This window comes from Melanerpes formicivorus, unplaced genomic scaffold (assembly GCF_026170545.1).
Source record: "Melanerpes formicivorus ecotype bairdi unplaced genomic scaffold, bMelFor1.0.p_v2 SCAF_5, whole genome shotgun sequence".
NCBI classification, from domain to species: Eukaryota; Metazoa; Chordata; class Aves; order Piciformes; family Picidae; genus Melanerpes; species Melanerpes formicivorus.
Genome location: NW_027142357.1, coordinates 31,413,480 through 31,433,553, shown reverse-complemented (window position 1 = coordinate 31,433,553; position 20,074 = coordinate 31,413,480). Strand labels below are relative to the sequence as shown.

Below are 20,074 nucleotides of genomic sequence, written 5' to 3'. Positions count from 1 at the left end.
AGGAGCCAAGAACTAAATTCCAGTACAATCCCTGCATAAATTCCTCCCTTTCACCTCCCCAGAGTGCCTTGTTCAGCTTTGTGTCACAAACAAATCTGTAGGTATGCTGTGTTTTTATGACTATGCTCCCCTGTTTGGAGCAGTGACAGACAACCACCAAGTAAAACTTTTCAGGACATTCAGAATGAGATACTAATGCAAGGCAAAGTAGCCCTGTAAGGAAGTACTGTAGGGATAGTCTTGGGTTTTCACACAAGTCTTTTGGTGTCTCACAAACTTCCCTCAATGTCCTGGAGAGCTACACATCATTTGCCCAAGTCACTACTGGACTCATGATCCCTGGACCATTTAACTGTTGCTATGTGGGAAGGCATCTCACACCAACCATTAGTCAAGGTGAAAGTTTTTCCTACCTGGACAGGTACCTCCATCACCCATCCCCAGCAGGGTGATGAGTCCCATCCTCATGGGCCCCACTCCACCATCTGGGGGAAGGGCCAGGGAACAGTCCCAGTACCTAAGGGCCTTGCTGCTACTCTCCTGCTGTCTGCAGTCAGCAACACTGCACAGAGGAAGGAAGACAAAAGCAGACTGCAAACAAGGGGGGTGGCTATTTTCAATGTAGATTTTCTCATTGCAACAGTGAGGAAGACCAAATGCAGCCTGATGGTGTGCAATCACCAGACATGCTGGCACTGGAAATACCTTGGTCTGATGCTGCCAATGTGAGTGACTTCATGCAAAATTATGTTAGTTTCAGACTCTCTCTTCCTCCTCTCCATGACAAGTTGTAATTCACACCAGAAACAATTTCATCAAAGCCATTTGCAAAGCCTTTTCTATATTGTCTATTCCTCATCCACTCCCAGGTCCTTGAGGTTTGTCTCATGAATGAAGGCTGTAAATCTTTGTACAGGATGGCAGGAGATCTTTGAACATCTGAGTTATTATGTAAATGTAGCATCAATGGTGCTTTTACTGCAAGTTGATTGGGATTGCAAATGAAGCAACAGTGATTTACAGGCCTCAGTGCTTCCTACAAACAAGAATTCGTGTTATTCACTGTCCTTGAACCTAAAGCAGGATCCCTGTTCTCTCCTGAATGTTGAGACAGCACATGCCTGGGCTAGAGCTGAGAAGCTGCATAGCTGTGCCCATTTAACTGTTTCTTAGAATATGAAGAAAATTAACATGGGCCAGTTTCCAGCACTGAATGTTACTGGATAGCCTTGTTCCACACATAGCCCATTTCTTAGCAGGAAAGCTAATTAAATACTACCGATCTGAACATTAAATTGGTCCCTCATGACCCTGCAGTGCCATAAGGACCGGGATGTGGCAGACAGTGCTCATACTGAGCTGGAAGCATCCAGAAAAGATGTGCTCACCTGAAACAAAGGCCACTTTCTCCTTCAGTATAGGAAGGACATCAGCAGCTTTTAAACCATCATTTCGAAAAGAACCTGAAAAACAGGAAAACAGGAAAACCACATTAGAAGAGAACATGTCCTTGCTCTCAGCATCACAGTGACACCATGTTTCTCACAACCAGGCTGAAGGAAATCTATAACTCACATAAAAGCACCAAGAAACAGACCCCAATGGCTGATACACAAAGAGCATTAATAGAGATACGCTTGTAAAATGAAAATACAAGGAATCAGCTTCTCACTTCATCCTTCAGAAGTTCTGAAAGGTTAACAAATTTCCCACCAAGTAACCAGATTTATCTCCACTCTCTTTTTTTCAGATCATAGTATCGAGCCTGGGGGATACCCAGGTGGAACGCCATGCCGGGAGCCTTCTCCCGTCACTGTTTTGAACACAGTCCAGGCAAAACTGCAGTGAGCATTACAGCACATACTCATCCATCTAGCATCAACCCTTGAGACAGATTTGCACAGGAGCTGTTTTAAAAAAGGATTTTCCCCTTCCCCCCTTTCTGCTTTACACAGCTGGAGATGGAACAGTTCAAGGTGGGGACCATGCTGAGAGGAAGGACATACTCCTTACGAAGCCAACCAAAGTTTTCCCTGGATAAGGAGTGGTTTGAAGCCACAGCACATCCTCATGTAATCCAGGCTGTTTGATTACATGTTAAATAAACCTGCACGGGCCATTTGCCCTCCCTGCAGTGCCAAGTTATTTCACTTGCACTAAAGAAATACCAGAATTTCACTCTCCTGGAAGCCTTGGGAAAAGAATTGCTCATGGTTTCAGCCACCAGCATCACCTTTCTGCCTTGTAAAAGACCAGCAGTAATGGATCACTCCACAGTCCAAGACAGCTATTCCACCAGCACTGATACAAAACATAAGGTGGATTTGAAAGACACCTTTGCAATTGCTGTGAAAAATAACTCATCCATCAGTGGGTAGTGAATGCCCATCATGACAAATGATCTTCAATACGGTCTTAAATCAATTCCAGCTCATCCAAGAGTAGAACATATTTGAAACACTGTGTTTTTACTTTCTGCCTTTCACAGGCTGGCAGCAACAACCATTCTTCTCAGATGGTTCCAAGGCAAGAGAGTCTTCTCACTAAGCAATGTTGCTCCAGCCATTACACCTTCCTTGCTGAAGGCTACAGATGACATCTGACCATCTGGGTCTGAAAATGAGACTGGAAATAAAAGCCCCCTTCTACATTGTGACTTACTTCTTGCATCATGCAGCTTGCAAAGGTACAGTGGGTGGATCCATGCAGACACATGGAACATACAGGATGAAGACTGTAACAGCCATTATCACCCACAGCAGGAATCTGTGTAACTACAAACAGTAGTGGCATGGTTGACTTACTGTTAAAGGCAAATGAAATAGCATTTGCCATTCACAAGTGGCTTGTGCAACAAGACTGTTCTATACATGCAAATATCTTCCCAACCAGTGAGCAATGCCTATGACTACCTCTCTGTGTCCCCACATGTTCTCAGGTGTCACCTCTGTGACACTCAGCTCCAGAGGATGAGCAAGCTTACCAGCTGAGTCAACACTTGTGAAATCAGCACACAAAGGCACTGAGGTAATTTAATGCAAGGCCAAGACCAGCGCAACTGCAATTTACACAGGCATTGGAGCATGGTCCTGAGAGAACCTCAAAGACTTCTTTGTGTCGGTATGGTGTTTTGGAACTATGGAAAGTAGTCCTGGTTGCTGAATTCTTTCTATGTTCAAGTAAGTAGGACTTTGTGTGCTCTGTGTTAAAGATACAAGACTTATCCTTTGAGCAAGAATAACCCCTCAGATCCCAGGCTGTGGCTAGATCTCACATCAAAGGTAGGAACTGTTAAGAACAAAGGCTAAATTTGGAATTTAAGCAGCTTTGTGCACATCTTATCCAACTCTGAAGCAAACAAGGACAGCTGACATACTAGACACATCACGATGGCTCAGAGACACTGAAGTAGAGTACTGGACTGCATTTCTCCAGTTGCAAGATCAGTAGTGTCAGTGCAAGATGAGTTTGGGCCAATATTTTTTAAGTTCAGTTAAACAGCAAAGTCAATTCTTAGACACTTAACTGAGCAGTAAGCATTGTGTGACTGAAATCTTAGTGAACACTACCAAAAAGCTGTCAGTGGGTGCAGTATTCATGTATGTAAAATACACAATAAGGACTTCTTAGCAAGAACCTGCTGTACCTGGCTGAAGGACAATTTCAAGCTCTCCCCCACATGGAATGACAACTACATTTCACAGAGGTAATATGCATGGAGAACAGGAGAAAAATGCATGACTTCTGAAGATGGTCACTTCCTGAGCTGCAGCAGAGCAGGCTGTAGCCAGAGGCTCACTAATGTCCTGGCTGGGCATAGGAGAGGTCATAAATGGGGACAACACTGCCAGCAGGTGCTTTCACCTTTCTCAGTACCCCTCAGGATAGGTCAGTCATGCTTCAAAGTGATGAATGATTTAGGAAACTGTGAGCCTATCCTACATGGAATTGACAAAAACTCCTAATTGCTGCAAAGCTTCCCTCAGGATGAGGGAGGAATCTTCTGCAGGTGAATCAGTGCCCAAAGCAATGCCCACACTCTGAGTGATGTACACACTCATCCAAGGGGCAACTCACAACCCACAAGAGGAGGCCTTAGCCACTGCTTTCAAAGGTCACTCCAGCTTCTGACGAAGTCCTAACATTACCAGTGACATCTCAGAGCATGCTGTCAGGTCTTCCAGCATGGACTGAGGGAAGGGATGTATACATTGGAAAAACTGTCTGTAATAAGGGCTCCAAAAGCAACAGTAAACCTGTCTCCAGGAGGGCCCAATACAGCAATGATGCATTCCCCAGTTCAAAAGTTATTATAAGCGTACCCCTAATAATGCTATTCCCCAGCTGTTTCTAATACATTCACTTTGTTTCTTTGCATGCTGGATTTGAAGTTGTGTCTGCATAGCACTAATTTTTGGCACAGACCTCCAACCAGTTAGCCAGCTTGTTACTAGAGGATGATGAAGGTTGCACTTTATATCCTTCCCTACACCTTCCTCCTACCCCTGTAAGACTTAAGCCTTTCTGCAGCAGAACAGAGAAGGGCAGATGGATGAAGGACAGGCAGGCTGAACACTGAGATATCCTGCCCATTTGCCCATCCACTAGTTCGTTGCCTCACCACCATCATAAGACCAGACAATAATGCCTTTCTTGTCTTTCTACCTGCAATTCTCACCATGGTCTGCAAAGAAGCCTGAGCACTGCAAGAGAGATTGGCCATTGGAATTGGCTGCCTAGGGAGGTGATGGAGTCACCATCACTAGAAGTGTTTAAGAAGAGCCTGGATGAGGTACATAGTGCCACAGTTTAGTTGATTAGATAGTGTTGGGTGATAGGTTGGGCTTGATGATCTCAAAGGTCTTTTCTAACCTAGTTAATCCTGCTGTTATTCTATTCTATTCTATTCTATTCTATTCTATTCTATTCTATTCTATTCTATTCTATTCTATTCTATTCTATTCATGCCTTTAACAAAAAAAAGACAGAGAGTGTTGTCCCATGTCCCAGTCACCCTGCAGCCCCTCACACCTTTACCATGTCCAGGCCTAGTGCATTATCCACATAGTAGGGAGACTATGGCTATCCACAAACGTTCACTACTCCAGTTACATGAGAAGAAAACACAACCTGCCTGCAGGAACAGCTAACAGAAAAATGGATCTTTGTAAGCACTGAAAAATTTTAAAAGCGGATTCTTAGCATGGCAGAGTCACATTTCAGGGCAGAGCAGTGTCACACATGCACAGCCCATCTCCCAGCAGGGATTCCCTGCACGGCGGAAGCAGCTCACAGTTTTAGGTGAGATGCTGCAATGAGAAGCCAGCTGGGTGAAATGGGAAGCTTAAGACATGTTTCCATATTAAATGCAGCAAATCTGAAATTCAGAAAAGAACACTCATTTTTCCCCACACAAGTCTCCCAGGTGTCCTAGGGAACTCACTGCCACATCATGCAAAGGTCAGCAGCCCAAGGGGCTTCCCAAATGGGTTAGAGACCCACAAACAATGAAATTCTCCAGGGAACTGTAAGGATTAATGAAATAAGCAAGAATTTTGGAAAGAAAATGCCTATAGACTTTGGAGTGAAGGCCAAATTCTAACTCAGAATGAAACATAAATTATCCCTGGTGAGAGCCCTGTGGGGTAAGGATTTCTTTTTCTAAGCAGAATGCAGAGCCTCTGTTGGAGACACTGTCTCGGGCTAAATGGACCAATGGTCTGCTCCAGAATAGCTTTTCCTAGAAAAGCTTCAGTTCTGATCTGAAAAACGCAGCTCTTGGCTTCAAATAAAGATCAGCTGCTAGAAATATGGAAATACTTTCTATACTTAAAAAAAGTATGCGTAGGCAAGAAGGCCTCCTGTCAGAGCACTGCATGGGGCTTAATCACTTGGCTCCTGATGCCTTCAGCAGAAGTTGTTCATCCCAAGTCCCATGCAATGTTTCAGGAAAGGCAGCCCACATTCTCATAGTTCTCAGAACAGATTTGACTATTTAAAAACTTTGGCATGGAGTTTCTTTAACCAAACAAAATTGAACTCCTTGGGCTAAACTCATCCTTTAAGGAACTCTACTGGAGTCCAGGAGGCAACACAGTAGAATTAATCTAGTCTGTATTGATTCTTCCTTCTTCCCTCAGGAAAAGCATCTCTTCTATTTCTTCCCCATCCCTGTTTTTTGGAGCAATTATCTCCTAACTTTATGATAGCTTATTTGTCTTCCTATCTCTTTTTTTTTTTTTCTTTTCCTCTCAAAGTCTCAGTGGATTTTGTTTAGATTTTCAGTACAGTAGCATCTTGGCTTTCCACAACACACAAACAGAAGAGACATCTGATGTGAGCAGAGTGAGGCAGAACAAAGGAGACTTTATTGTTCCCATTGTAGCCTTTGCAAAGTGAGAGATAGAGAGATTGATTTGTCCAGCGTCAGACGGAAAGTTTGTGCAAAGCTCAACTCTCATTTCCCCAATGTCTTTCTCATACAACCATCCCTTTGTTTTCTGGGAGAATATAATCCTCCTTTTTCTTCTCTTTACACTTCTTGCTTCCTCCTCCTGCCCTTCTCTCTCCATTATTCCTTCTTTCTGCCTCAAATATTTACTTTGTGTGTGTTAAACCTTCTTTAACCCCTTCCTCTCTTTCTGCATGCTATTGTCTGGCCCTGCGGGGCTGTGAGCCTTCCTACTTTGATTTCTCTGATTTTCTACAAGCCATGGAGAAGGGCTTAGCTGGGGCCTGCTGGGGCCTTTTCCACTGGGATTTTACTGGTTGAGGCTCATTGGTTCAGAGGCCACAGCATGGCAGAAGCATTTGGTTGAATAGAAGCAACATGTGCTCCAGATTCGTATTTTAGCACCATCTGGCAGAGATAAATGGGACTGGACACTCTGCATCTGCTGATCGCTCCTCTGTGGACAACAGCCTGATCCCTGATGCAAAGAAAGAACATTTTAGTGCCCTGAGACCCCCCAGGAGCCTGGGAGGCTCTCCTGCCGTGCTTCCCTGCTGCAAGCAGGTGAAGAGCAGGTTTTGACTTCACAGATGAAGGAAGGAAGGATTGAATTGAATCTAAAGGCAGCACCAGCCAGAAAAAACAAGAAACCAAACAACTACAACAACAAAAAACCACAAAAAACTACAAACAAAGAAAAAAAAAACCAAAGTGTAAATATAATTATCAACTACTATTGAAAAATAACCCAAAGTTATGTACTTCACTAACTAAAAGCTATTATTCTCCTTAATAACCAATAAAAAGTCATACCTGGCCTCACAGGAAGCATTTATAGTGCTAGGACTGCAGGTCAGAGTATGGCAGGGACAGGGTGAAAAGCACCCCAGCCCTGTGGTAAGGGTGACAGCTGTCCCTTCCATCCTTGGTTTGCTTTCTCAAGCAAGATCTCATCTGGTGGTCCTGAAACGTGTGCCCCTCCTAAGCAAATGATTGTGGCAAATAGACTGTCTGCATTCAAAATACCTTGAGCAGTAAACATGGCCACAGCATGAAACACTTCTCTGGGGAGACCTGCAAAAGCTAACACAGGCATTGCCAGTACTTTTCCAGGGAAGCACAGGTGGCATTGGCTGTGTTGCTCAACCTACACAGAGCCAGGGCTAGAGCTAGCTGTCAGCTCTGCAGTGGAAATGCAAATAATCCCCAGGACCTTCATAGACTTGTAATGGCTTTTCTGCTATGCTCTAAAGACCCACATAGTATAGCTTGTGGATGAAGTCCACTTATTTGTGCAGATGTAAGTGTATATAAAGATGGGATTATAGATGTATAGGCATGCTAAGCAGGTTACAGCTATCTCATAGAGGATCCAAGAACAAAAATCTGCTGTGAATCTGATATCTCAATCTCCTCTCAGTCTTGTACAGAGTGAAAGTTTTAATGGCACCAGACCTGGCATGCAGACTGACAAACAGACACACAAAGTAGCTTCAACAGGTGTAAGAACCATGGATGCTAAATAGGTGATGTGCCCACAAGACTAATCCCACCGTACTGCATGCCAAGAGCTTTATCCCAGTGGAGACAAAAGTTACACTTGTTACATTGCTGCATTTATACTAAAGTGAAAAGATGAATCTTGATTTTACAGGTATACTTAAGCTCAGTCCAAGATTTCTACTGTGTTTCCTTATCTGTCCTTCCTTGTATGAATTATATACTACTACTGCTCACTGGAACATCCTTCTGGTCACAGCTGCTGGTTGGCAACACTACAGGCTACCTGCATTTCCGAGGTTTGTTAGTGCTTGTCAGGGATCCAGCTTTTTCTCTGCCCCCTCTACACCAAGAGGGTTGGTCCCTCTGATTTCCCACTGCTTGAATTCCTGCAAAAGGACAGCCTCTGCCAGTGTGGCCCCCTTCCCTTCCCTCCCTGTAATACCAAGAAAAGCAGGGCTGGGGTTTGGGGGATCTTGCTAATTGCTGAAAGTGTTATTCCTTCCACAGGATACTTGGCAGCATTGAGCCTCCCAGCACAGCCTTTAATGTCCACACATTTAAACAGTAGCCTCAGCTTGAAAGCCAACAAAGAATAGGCAAGGCTTCAAGAAAGATACAGCTGGTTGAGCACGCATGCAAATTCATTAGCCTCTGTGCACGTGTGGTCTCTAACAAGCTGCATTCAGCATCTGAAGCCTAAAATATTGCACCCTGAGCATCCCACCTAAACCAACAGCCAGGCTTTCCCTTTTCATACATGGCACACAATCATTCAAAGCATCAGAAGGATGTTGAATTAATGCAGTATCTGCAGAGAAGGCTTTGCTTCATCTCTATCCATGGGAGATTTTATTCATTTAATTTCAAACGCACGCTAATAGAGATGCACTAAAGAGAATGCAATGACTGAGAGTCAGTCTTTCTTTCACTCATTTCCTTTGTATTTTCATCAGGGCTTTGGAATCAGGCTGAGATCTTTCAGTTCCTACCCTTAGAAAAATAATTAGACATTACAGGTAGCCCTGTGGATAGCACATCTGACTGCTAGTCAAAAGACTTGACTCTATTTATGGTTCTGTTCCCAAATTGCTTTGTGATCCTGAACAAACTGGTTTTACTGCACTAGATCTTGGTTTTCTTCTCTACAGAACAGAAATAATGACTGCCCACATTAGTAAGGCACAGTGAGGTTCACAGACCTCAAAAGCACCTTACAAACAGGAATTAATTTTGTCTCACAAAACCTTTCTGAGGCGGGGAACTGTGTCAGTGTACTTTTTATAGACAGGCAAAACCGAGGCACCACCAGCAGAGGCAAAAATGAGGCACCACCAGTAGGAAAGGCGTGCTCTGACAGTCACAGAAAGAAGGTTTGGGGCAGTAAAAGAATTGGAAAAATCAGGTCACCTGACACAAAATTTATTTAAGTGTGTAAGGGAGGGATGTGTTTTCCCAGAGGGAAATGAGGATATTCAGTACTCTGAGTTTTGAGTCATTAAGAGTCTTGCTGTAGATTGCACTACTCATCAGTAACCACCCAGATGCAACAGTCTTTTGCAGTGTTAATCAAGAGCTATGGGCTATTCGTAATCTGCAGTCATTTTAAGCATGACCATCATTTCTTCCCAAGCATAGTGCATTTGAATGTTTTCATTTCCCTCCCCTCTTGATTACAGTTGGATTCCTTATGGAGACACTCCTCAGAATTGTATAACTCTGTAAAAAATTTAGACCCACTGACAGATTCCTGTAGGAAGGATGCAAGATGTAAAGGCTAGGTACCCAGGCTCTCATCCTCTATTAAATTCTGTAGGTTGGAATAATTTCTTTTAACTGGCATTGTTTTAGTCAACAGGCTTTCTCCAAAAAGCTGCAGCAAGGCATCTGCCAGCACCTGTCATGTATCAGTGACGCAGTTAAGGCTTCCCATTTGTCTCTCAGAAAGCCTCCCTCTTGGATCCTGGAGGTCCCCTGCTGCCAGTAACTTCCACAGGACAATAAAATAAAATAAAATATCTAATTATGTACAACATTCAGGAGGCACTTTGCTGAAACGTCAGCCTTACAAAGGAACCATATGTCAGTGCCTCAAATGTGCTTTGCAAACATCTGCCTCTCAGGGGGATTTCACGCCAGACAGTAAGAAAGCGACTTTAATTAGAGGCCAGTTGAGATCCTTGTCCCAAGGCCTGTGACTTCCCTAAAAAAAGAGAAAACAAATCCTAAGCAAACAAATAATTGCATTTGCCCCAGTGTTTAAAATCAGTCTGTGTGTGTTCTCTCTTAATGCAGAGCTCTCTCTAATTTTTCTGACAGAGTTCAGCATGCCCCATCCAAACAGATACACAGACTGACGAAGTTCCCATTGCCTTCAAAGAGATCCCTACCCAGGAAGGATGGTTGTGTCTAGAGCAAGCGCAGGAGAGGATTTTAAATTAGTCATTTTTGACTGCCATTCATCCAACATTCACAAAACAGCACCTCGCTATTAATGAGGTTTCCATTTCCCTCCGTCTCACCTTGCCTTAAAATCTCATCTGATCACACATATTTCTGCCTTTGCTCATCTCCTCCAGTCCCTCTCTCCTTCTGCTAGGGATTAGTATTTAATCTTGCAGCTATTGTTTCATCCTGTGAAGCTGAAAACAAAAATAACAAAATGAAAATCCAAACCTACAACTCAAAGGCGAATTTTCCCTTCCTATGCAAAACTTCCCCAGTTAGGAATAAAGCAAGATCCATGCCCAAAGCTCTTGAAAGAGGGCAGGCAAGTAGAAATCATCTGTGAAGAAGGGTACATGGGTGAGCAGTCAGAGCCCTGGTGGGACTGCAGAGGCTGTCCCCATCCATGAATGGGATACAGTTCATTCAGACTAGACAGCTGCAGGTCGGTGGGTGTTGCACCTCCAGACAAAACCAGCAAAACCAAGGCAGCAAGGCTGGCAGAAGTTATGCCAGGCTAAGATTGGGTACAGCACATACCCATGGAAGCACAGGGAAGGCTATGCTGTGCTGCTGGGCTACTCTGACAGGAGCTCTCTGCAGCCCTTAGGCTGGAGAGCAGTATCACCCTTCACACTCCACTCTTTTGTCTTTAAATCAGTTTTCCAGGGTCTACTCCTCTGCAAACCATCCAAAACCAACCTCAGCCCACTGACAGGGACTGTGCACAACCCACTTGCAGCTGACTTCATATTGCCCAGACCTCTCTAACAAAGCATTGAACTGTAAAGCAGCAGCAGGGGAAGTCCCTTGGATGGTGTCACAAGGAAACGCTCTGGGTGTAACAGTGATCACTGTAACCTCCCCGACAACATCCTAAATCTAAACAAAAGCAGGCCAAACATTTCACATACATCAGCGGGAGGGGGAAAGCAAGAGATTCACAGAACTAAATAATTTATCTGCTGGTCTTATGGATGCTGACATTTTTGACACACATTAAACATTAATGAAAATCATTTTATGGATGGCTGAGTCACGCCAGTCAATGCATAATCTCCTGCCTCTCCACCTGCCCCTTTCACCCTCAACTGGCTCTATCGCAGAGTGCAGCCACTTGTAACTCTGCCTCCTGAAAGAGGCCAGGCTCCTTCAAACACCAAAGAGCAGAGCAAAGGCACCGAGGGAGCTGAACAGACCCTTATAAACACATGGACAAGAACCAACCCACCGAGTCCTAACCCCACTGCTGTTAATTCACAAACCTGCTGTTTTGTTAATTAGCTAACACGAGATGCTGTGAATCATTTTGGAAAGCAAATCACTTCCCTGATTTCTAAAAGCTTCCTTGCCACATTTTTTTTTTTTTTAAACTTACTATTTTTCCCTTCTCTCAACGTATAAATGCCAATTAAATTACTGCCTGCCTCTGTTTAATCTAATGTTAGCCTACTCATATTTTCAGCTGCTCCCTAATGCCAGTACAGCCCCTTATGCCCAAATCTCTTTAGCATGCTAGTATAAATGTTTATAGCCCTAAGACTTACTGCTGTAAGAAGCCTGACATTTTTGTGGTGAAAAACTGCCATGTTGTTGTAATGTTGAACAGCAAAGGATCACCAATGGGCTGAAAACGCAGCTTCCCTTTAGTTTGTTCCCACTAAGGACACATATAAAGAGATGACTGGGATTAAAGCCTCACTCGCTGTCTGGATCTTTTTCTGGACAAGCAGTCCTAATACTGGCTGAAATTATACTCCCCAGAAGGCAGAGTTACACAAAGCCATTGGGCAGCCTTCAAAGACAGTGGATACAGATTTAATCTCATTTTACATAGCCTATTAGACTGAGAGACTATGTGCCAGAGTTAAGAGAAATAGATTCTTCATCCCAAACAATTTTCTTTATAGGACAAAATATACCTAACAAGATTATCACCTAAACTCAGTAAATTGGCTTTTTTTCAGTAAAGGGGAGCTCAGAGCTGCATAAATAACTGGCTACAGGTTAATGAGATCTGACTGATCTCCAGAGGGTGCAAGCTGCTGCTCTATAGACCCCTGACAGCTGGAGTCAAACCCCCATCCAACTCATCCCTAAAGCACAGGGAAATAGTTTGGGGCCCCTCTTCCCAGTCTACTGCCAGGTTGTGAATGCAAAAGCTACAGACCTGACCTTGTCTCCTTTTTTTTTCCCCTCAACAAAAGTGACAGAAGTGAAATATACTAGTGTTTTATATTTGCTATATTAGATTTTTTATTTCACAGATTGCACTATAAAGTACTTTTCCCATGCACATCTTCCATTCTTCTGAAGGGATTTTACTGGTTGGTGGTTTCCCTGATTTCAGTTTCACTGGACAGCATGCTCTGCAAAAACACAGAAATCCCACACATGAGGAAACGATCACATGTAAAGGGTAAGTAATGGTCCACAAAGTTCATCAGAAAAGTTTCCTAAAGCAAATGAAATTATACACAGGTCATAGCCTGTTGCAGCCTGTAGTGTCTTACTGGGATCTTGCTACAGGCAGCTGTTGAGCCTCATTTGAGGGCAGCACTGAGGAGCAGACCTCAATCTGAAGTCAGCTAAGTCAGCAAATGGACATTCAGTAATTTAGAGATGAGGGGAAAAAACAGCTTCTCCATTCCCCCACATGTACTACTGCAGAAGACATTTCACTCTTGGCAGCAGCAATTTTATTAACCCATTTTTATACTTTCTCCCTAGCCAGGAATCCCTCCTGCATACACACCTGAAGTGACACATCCCTACTCTCCAACACAAACACACAATTATGCACATCTTCTCATCATTTGGATCTAGCTTTGCTGATAAAAGCACAAACCACGTCCACGTTACCAGACTATGGGTCAGCCCTGGGTTTCCATGACCTTTCCCTGCAAACTCCATCACTGCTCGAGGAATGACTTGTCCACTTTTTTAGCTGTTCAATAACTTTTAGGCAGTACCATACCAATATTTTAGAATAAACCAGGTTGGAAGAGACCTTCAAGATCATCGCGTCCAACCCATCAACCAATCCAACCCACAACTAACCCATGGCACCAAGCACCCCATCAAGTCTCCTGAACACCTCCAATGATGGTGACTCCACCACCTCCCCAGGCAGTCTATTCCAATGGGCAATCACTCTCTCTGTATAGAACTTCTTCCTAACATCCAACCTAAGCCTCCCCTGGCGCAGCCTGAGACTGTGTCCTCTTGTTCTGGTACTGGCTGCCTGGGAGAAGAGACCAACATCCACCTGTCTACAACCTCCCTTTGAATAAATGACAAATCCCAACTAGAAGTCAATGAAACACTAGGAGTGATGACAAAACAAAAATGGCAAATTAACTGCACACATGAAAAGAATGTATTGCACCAATATTTTGCTGTCTGCTTCCAAAGCAAAGGCAGAGCGAAAGACAGGATGGAGAGGACAGATTCATCATACATTTGCTTCATTATTATAATCATTAATTTATATTAGCAGGTGCACATTAAGAAGATCTGTTTCCACTCCTCTGCCGCTGCCAGCTGGTGCAACATGCATGTGTCAGTCAAGGGAAACAGTAATTTTGCTGAAGTCCCCGGCCATCCATCTTAGGTCTACCCTGTCTGCAGCTGTGTTATGAGGTTCAGTCAGCATCACTGGTATGGGACTGTACAAACACATTATGTAGAGCAGTTTTCTACCCAAAAGTGCCTAAAATGGCCAGAGCCAGCTATGGCTGGAGACAACTGAACAAGTAATGGAACTTGCCCTATTTCCTGGCAGCTGACTGATGGCAGAGCACAGGTGTCATAGCCAGGGATTTGAGGCAGGATACTCATAATACCCTTGTATAAACTTGCACTGGAAAAGTAGCTAAGACTTTCCAGACAGAATTCTTGTTCCTGAGGAACTCATCATGGAAATGTTCTCAAGTCCACAGGTCTCATTTATAGTTCATCCAGTGGATCCCACTGCAAGATTTGTCCCAGTGCCCCTCAACAGGGTTCAGGGTTATTACATGGGAGTAAGAGAGCCATTAAAAATATCCTCTTGGTAATGCCTGCTTAATTTTTGTGATCTGATGAAAATGGAGCTTATGGAAATATGTCTACCCTCTCTATCACTTTCCTGGGAAACCCCGTGAAAAGTTGCAATATCCATTTAGAGCAAGGGGTACATTAACTCGAGAAAGGTGAAATACATGACACCAGCTACTAATGAAAGCTGCAGGATAAAGCAATAATGACATGCTTGTGAATAAAGAATGCATACTGAAATATTATGGAAAGAAAGTTACCATGCAGAGGAGAGAGAAAATTCAATTTTCTGAGTGGGACACTCACTGGCTTAAAGGATATAGACAAACAACCTTTTCATGAGCATGAGATGCTGCTTTGGAAATGTTTTGTGAACTCACAGAGAGAGAGAAAAACAAAGAGATAAATAGCCTGTTCTTCTCCTGCACTGAAGAGCTACAGTACTGAGCACACTGCCTGCTATAAGGGTACATTAAGGATGTGTCACCCTGAGCAGTATCTCTGTCTGCACATATCTAATTTGCCCATCATCCTCAGCTGCTGCAATAAAACCATGCACAGAAATCCTGCATTATGGGAATAAATATCCATTGAAGCCAAAATAGCAAGTCAGCTGAGCACATAAATTGCCCAGATTCTACCTAAGGACAAGAATAATTATCTTTCCAAATCCACTTAAAAACTCTTTCTAAAGAATGCTTTCTAAAGAGGTCAAGCCCTGATGATAGCTAATACTTTCAAATGAATCTTTGTTATTGCCCAAATACAAAGAGCTGTTTTAACGCATCAGGACAGAAGAACGCCTCCTCCAGGAGCGAGCTTGTCCCCATTTGTGTAGATCATCACTTAAGTGTTGGGTAAGTCACATGACTTTGTGGCTTTGAAAGATTGTACTTTGATGTCAAACAGACAGATGTCAGCACAAAAAGATAGGAGGGGGAGGAAAGTCCAAGCTCTGAGCAGCCAGCAGTAATTGACAGAACAGCAGCAACTTGTGTGTGAAGACCAAATAAGCAATAGTAACTGAGCTACCTCTTCAAACCTTTGCTGCCAAAAACTGTTTAGCAATAGCATAGCTATAAAAGTGCCAGTAAGGTGAAGTGCCCTAAGTCATCACCACTTGCTCATCTCCAAAGCTACTAAACACTTACACTAACACTAGCTCAGGAGCACCCACCACTGCTAGAAAACAGGTTCTCAGCAAAATAGTCCTCAAGAAGCCATGCACCAGTTAATCCCTTGGGTGTTTGAGGAACAATGTGTCGTGGCTCATGCTACCACTGTCACTGGTGTTCCAGAGATAAACAGAAGGCTTCTGTCATCAGTGTTTTCAATCCAGCCCTTTTCACAAGCACTGCTATTCAATTATAATGATTGTTTTGTTAACTGTGGTTCTACTTGGAAAACTGACTCCATAAAAAACAGGATCATGGAGTTCGTGTTTATTGCATCTCAATGATTTCCAGATCAAACACAGTCAGTTTACAAGTAACAAAGATGTTTGGTTTGTTTTTTCCAGCTACCAGGTCTACAAACTCATGCTGGGATCTAGAAGTTAAGTTGTCATCTTTTTGGCTTGTACGAGCACAAAAGGAACGAAAAACAATTCTGCTCGCCCACTCCCGGAGTGGCTGCATCTTTCCAGCTTCAATAGAGATAGTAAGGAATAAAAATGAAGGCAATATTTTCAAACCCACTTATCCAGTTCTGCGCTTCAGGGCTCCTGAAAGGTAATCTGATCTTAAAAGCTACTTCCAAGGGCAACTCGAATTGACAAGGCTTAAGTACCACTTAAAGTCGTACTGCACATTTAGCACCTAAATAGTATGTACCTAACTTTAGGCACCCATTTTTCAAAGCTGTTCCCCTTGATTTAGTCAGCAAATTAATCATATCTGCATGTGATTACACATAGATAGCAGCTAATTTCAGCAGGAAGGTGCTATTTTTGTATAGACACTTGTTGGAGCAGAACTACATGTAAAACAAATTTATGAGTCTGCAAGCTGAGCCTGCATTAACTATTTGACAGCTGCAAATTGTTGCATTACAGACATCACCAACTTGCTTACACAGGCACATGTGCATACGTGTAACTTAACTACTCCCCAGCTGTCAGCCTGTAAAACCTCAGCCTTTAGAGGTTAGCAGGTTTCCCTCGTGACAGCTCTTACAGGTTGTAATCAGGTATCTGAGCCCTGCTGCCCTGCACATGAAAGAAATGAGTTGTTCTCCATTATGGATTAGCCACCTGCCACGCTGACACACAGATCCTCTAACTCTTTATCTTGTCCCCTATGAGTTCCCTGCACCATGAACCCTCCACTTGTCAGCCACATCTTTTCTTCTTCCCATTTCATACCCCCAGAGCATCCAGCTTTTTCCTTCTGCACCTCTGTACCAAATGGTACCAGTCAAACACACATTATAACCCCAGTGCTCTGTGTACCCCAGTTATGATGGTTGCCTTTATCCTTGCAAAGGATTTGAAGGAGCCATAGCTAAAAGTTATATGTGAAACAGATTTATTGAGGGTAAACTGAGGGATGTTTGCCCTATTATCCAGTTGTCATGAAGCATTCCTCCATGACCCAAGGTACTGCCATGTTACTGCTGACCACCCCATCTGGATGTCTGATGGCAACCAAGGAGATCATGCCTAAGAGCTTACAGAAGTGGGCTGAAAACAAAAACTGGGAACATGGCCAGTATTTACAGATGTACAGAGTTAACGACTTTGAAGTGATTCTCCAAAATACTAGCCAGTTGTACACACCCAGCTTTTCCAGAGTGGTTTCACATGCTGAAGATGCCTGCTTGCAGAGGCAGTCCTACCAGGTCATACCTGCAGCTTTGCTGTGGTTCTCTTCCCTTTCCTATCTCCCTCTAACAAGGACAAGCAAGGATGCTTAATGAAATCTGAATGTTATCACTTTTAGATAAGTGTAAAATTATTGATTTGGGAAGCACCATGCCTGGCTTTCATCACTAAGGAGCACTGTGATCAATGGACATCAGGCTAATTACGGTGGTTGTGCTGCTGAGAGATGTATTTTTGTTCCCTGGCTCTCTTTATGTATTCAGGTGTAATGCGAAGGAAAGTGCAGCCTCAAATGCTAATAGCTCTGCTTAGGACAATAAAATCCCAAAGAGCAGCTTCCAGGGCCACTTCAATCACACAGCTATTTAGTTCCAGACAATTGTTAGCTCTTTCCCATTCCAGCCCCAGTCAAGGTCTTGCCCATGATGATGAAATCTACCTGGAGATTTTAGAAATCCGTAGTCCCTCAAGACAATTCTGTTGCTCCTGCAAACAAGTCACTGTGGATTGCCTTCAAACTGTCAGGGGGACTCTGAGACAAGCATGGCAAGAAGGAAGGGGTGTACTTGTGGCTCACTCCATCCTCCGGATGATATTTTCCCAGCATGTAGTCATAGCTCGTGCTGTTTGAGTCATCCTCATCTGAGAATGCAAACAGTTCCCAACTGGTAATACAGCATTTTTTGCTTGCAGGCTTAGAGCTCAGCTTGTCTCATGATGCTTCAAGCTGAGCTGAGTCACGGAGAGATAGGGGCTGATCCATGCCAGGGGAAAGGGTCCTTGTATGGATGGGATGGTAGGATGGTGGGCAAAATACATTTTGGGCTGGAGGGAAAATGGAGCCACCTCAATACTAATGGCTTTAGACTTTGGATTGAACCCAATCCTTAGTCATGCCCATGAAGAGAGAAGGAGTTCTCTTCTCTGTGGATTTGCTCTGCTGAAGCTATACTTCAGTTCCATAATTCTGTGTGATTTTCCTCACCATTTCTCTGTGAATTATTCTAATTCTTTATATATATCTCAAAAAAGAGTTGTGTTGCCATTTACAGCACAGGGTGTTACATGGATACTGACTCAGACCTGAATGCATATGGCTTGACTTTCCCAGGGAAAATAAAATTAAACTGGAATTTAGGTTGAGTAAACTCAGATATCTGAAAGTAAAAGTAGCATTTCAGGGGAAGTTGTAATTATTCCAGAAAATCAAGAGAAAATGAGTAAATTCAGAGCTGAGTTAAATGTAAAAGCAAACCAAGATGGCTAAGGCATGGAAATCAGTATTAAGACACACCGGTGGTAACACTGCAGAGAGCCTTCAGGGATACCAAGGAACAGTGTAGCTATGGGTAGTGTGCAGTACAGCTGATTGCTGTAGATTAAACTGATATTGAAAGCCCATTCAATTTTTTATCTTTCCCTTATTAAATTATCTTAGAATGAGAGGGAAAAAAATAAAGGAGACCAACTATCTATCTGCTAAGAGTAACATGGAGGTATAGCACTTTAATCTGTCAATAAAGGCATTATGGACAATACCCTGGCTCAAAGCCTCAGCATGTACATCTTCCTTTCAAAGTTGCTTATAAATTAATTTAGTTCAGGAAGCAGTTACGGCCTCATAAACAGGAGCTGCTTCTAACCTTTCATTTACCTATTCTCTAAAATCAGGAGATGCTGAAGATGCCCAGACATTGTGGTTTGTTTAAGCTCATCTGAGGAAAAATAACACCGATCCAATACTTGCAGTTTACTCCTCAGAAGGAAATGGCCTTCTCTGCCTTGGTTTACCCTCTCTGAATGACTGTGAAGGAAGTAAGTAATGTCACAATTAAGATAATAAAAGCTGCATGTGGCCCACTATTTGAGACCTTCCTGCAGCTCCATGTGTCTCTGCCTATGGTCTTGCTATGCCAGCTCTGGTCTCCAGGAAGCTCTGACATTTTCCTTGATGGTCTCAAGATAAGGAAGGATAATGGTTACTAGGGTTAGCTCTTCATCTCACTTCACCCTTATGTTGGGGACAGCATGTTTCCTTACCTCCTTGAGAGCAGACACAGAGCCTGAAAGCAGCATCTTGTCTTTTCACTGGCCAAGAAAATTTCATGCCATCAGTGGTAAGTGGGTGTTTTCTCTGTGTGGTTTGCTCAAAGGAAAATTAAAAGGCAGAAAGAAAGGATGTAAAGCTGTTCTTGAAAAAAACCCATGTCCATCTCTACAAAACCGGGAAAATAATCAATTGCTACTCATTTAGCACTACTGCCAAATAAAGTCTCAAGCAATTAGTCTTCTGATTGCTTGAACTTCACTGGGTGTAATCTATCTTATCATCAGATCAAGCCACAAGACATTTCCAGCATGCAGTGTTCACAGAGAGCTATTCTCAGCTGCCCCATTGGCCTGTTTTGAGCCAGTGAAGACACTCAGGTGCAAGCCACCATCCAGTGAATATTTTCAGTTGAGTAAATGACAAATAAGAGTGGAGAATACTGACTGCATTCAGAAAGGAAAAACACCTTGAGTCATCCCTGTGCTTTCAACACATCCATCGCTGATCAGAATCACTTGTATCCAGAGCAGCCACCATGGAGAACAGTGTGCTTGGAGGCAAAGTGTAGGTGAAGAAAGAGCACATGGGGAAGCCAAGTCCTTCATGAAGATCACTCATGGGTTTATCACAGGCTTAGGATAATCTCCTCCCGCGTTGTACAGAGCCCTGTACCATGCACTGGACTGCCTGCTCTGACAAAGACCAGGACTGAATCAATCACTTGCTTATCCTCCATGCTGCAGACACTGGCAGGTGTTTTTACTAAACA

At 43.3% G+C, this 20,074-nt stretch overlaps 1 protein-coding gene across 7 annotated transcripts in view; it reads right to left on the bottom strand.

Annotated features, from left to right (window-relative positions):
- Positions 1-20,074, bottom strand: part of KALRN (kalirin RhoGEF kinase) — a 556,957-nt gene that overhangs the window by 375,531 nt on the left and 161,352 nt on the right. For all 7 annotated transcript variants that reach the window (XM_068139021.1, XM_068139024.1, XM_068139015.1 and 4 more), the window contains exon 2: positions 1,389-1,463. In XM_068139021.1, the coding sequence (XP_067995122.1) occupies positions 1,389-1,463 (75 nt within the window). The remainder of the gene's footprint in view (positions 1-1,388; positions 1,464-20,074) is intronic.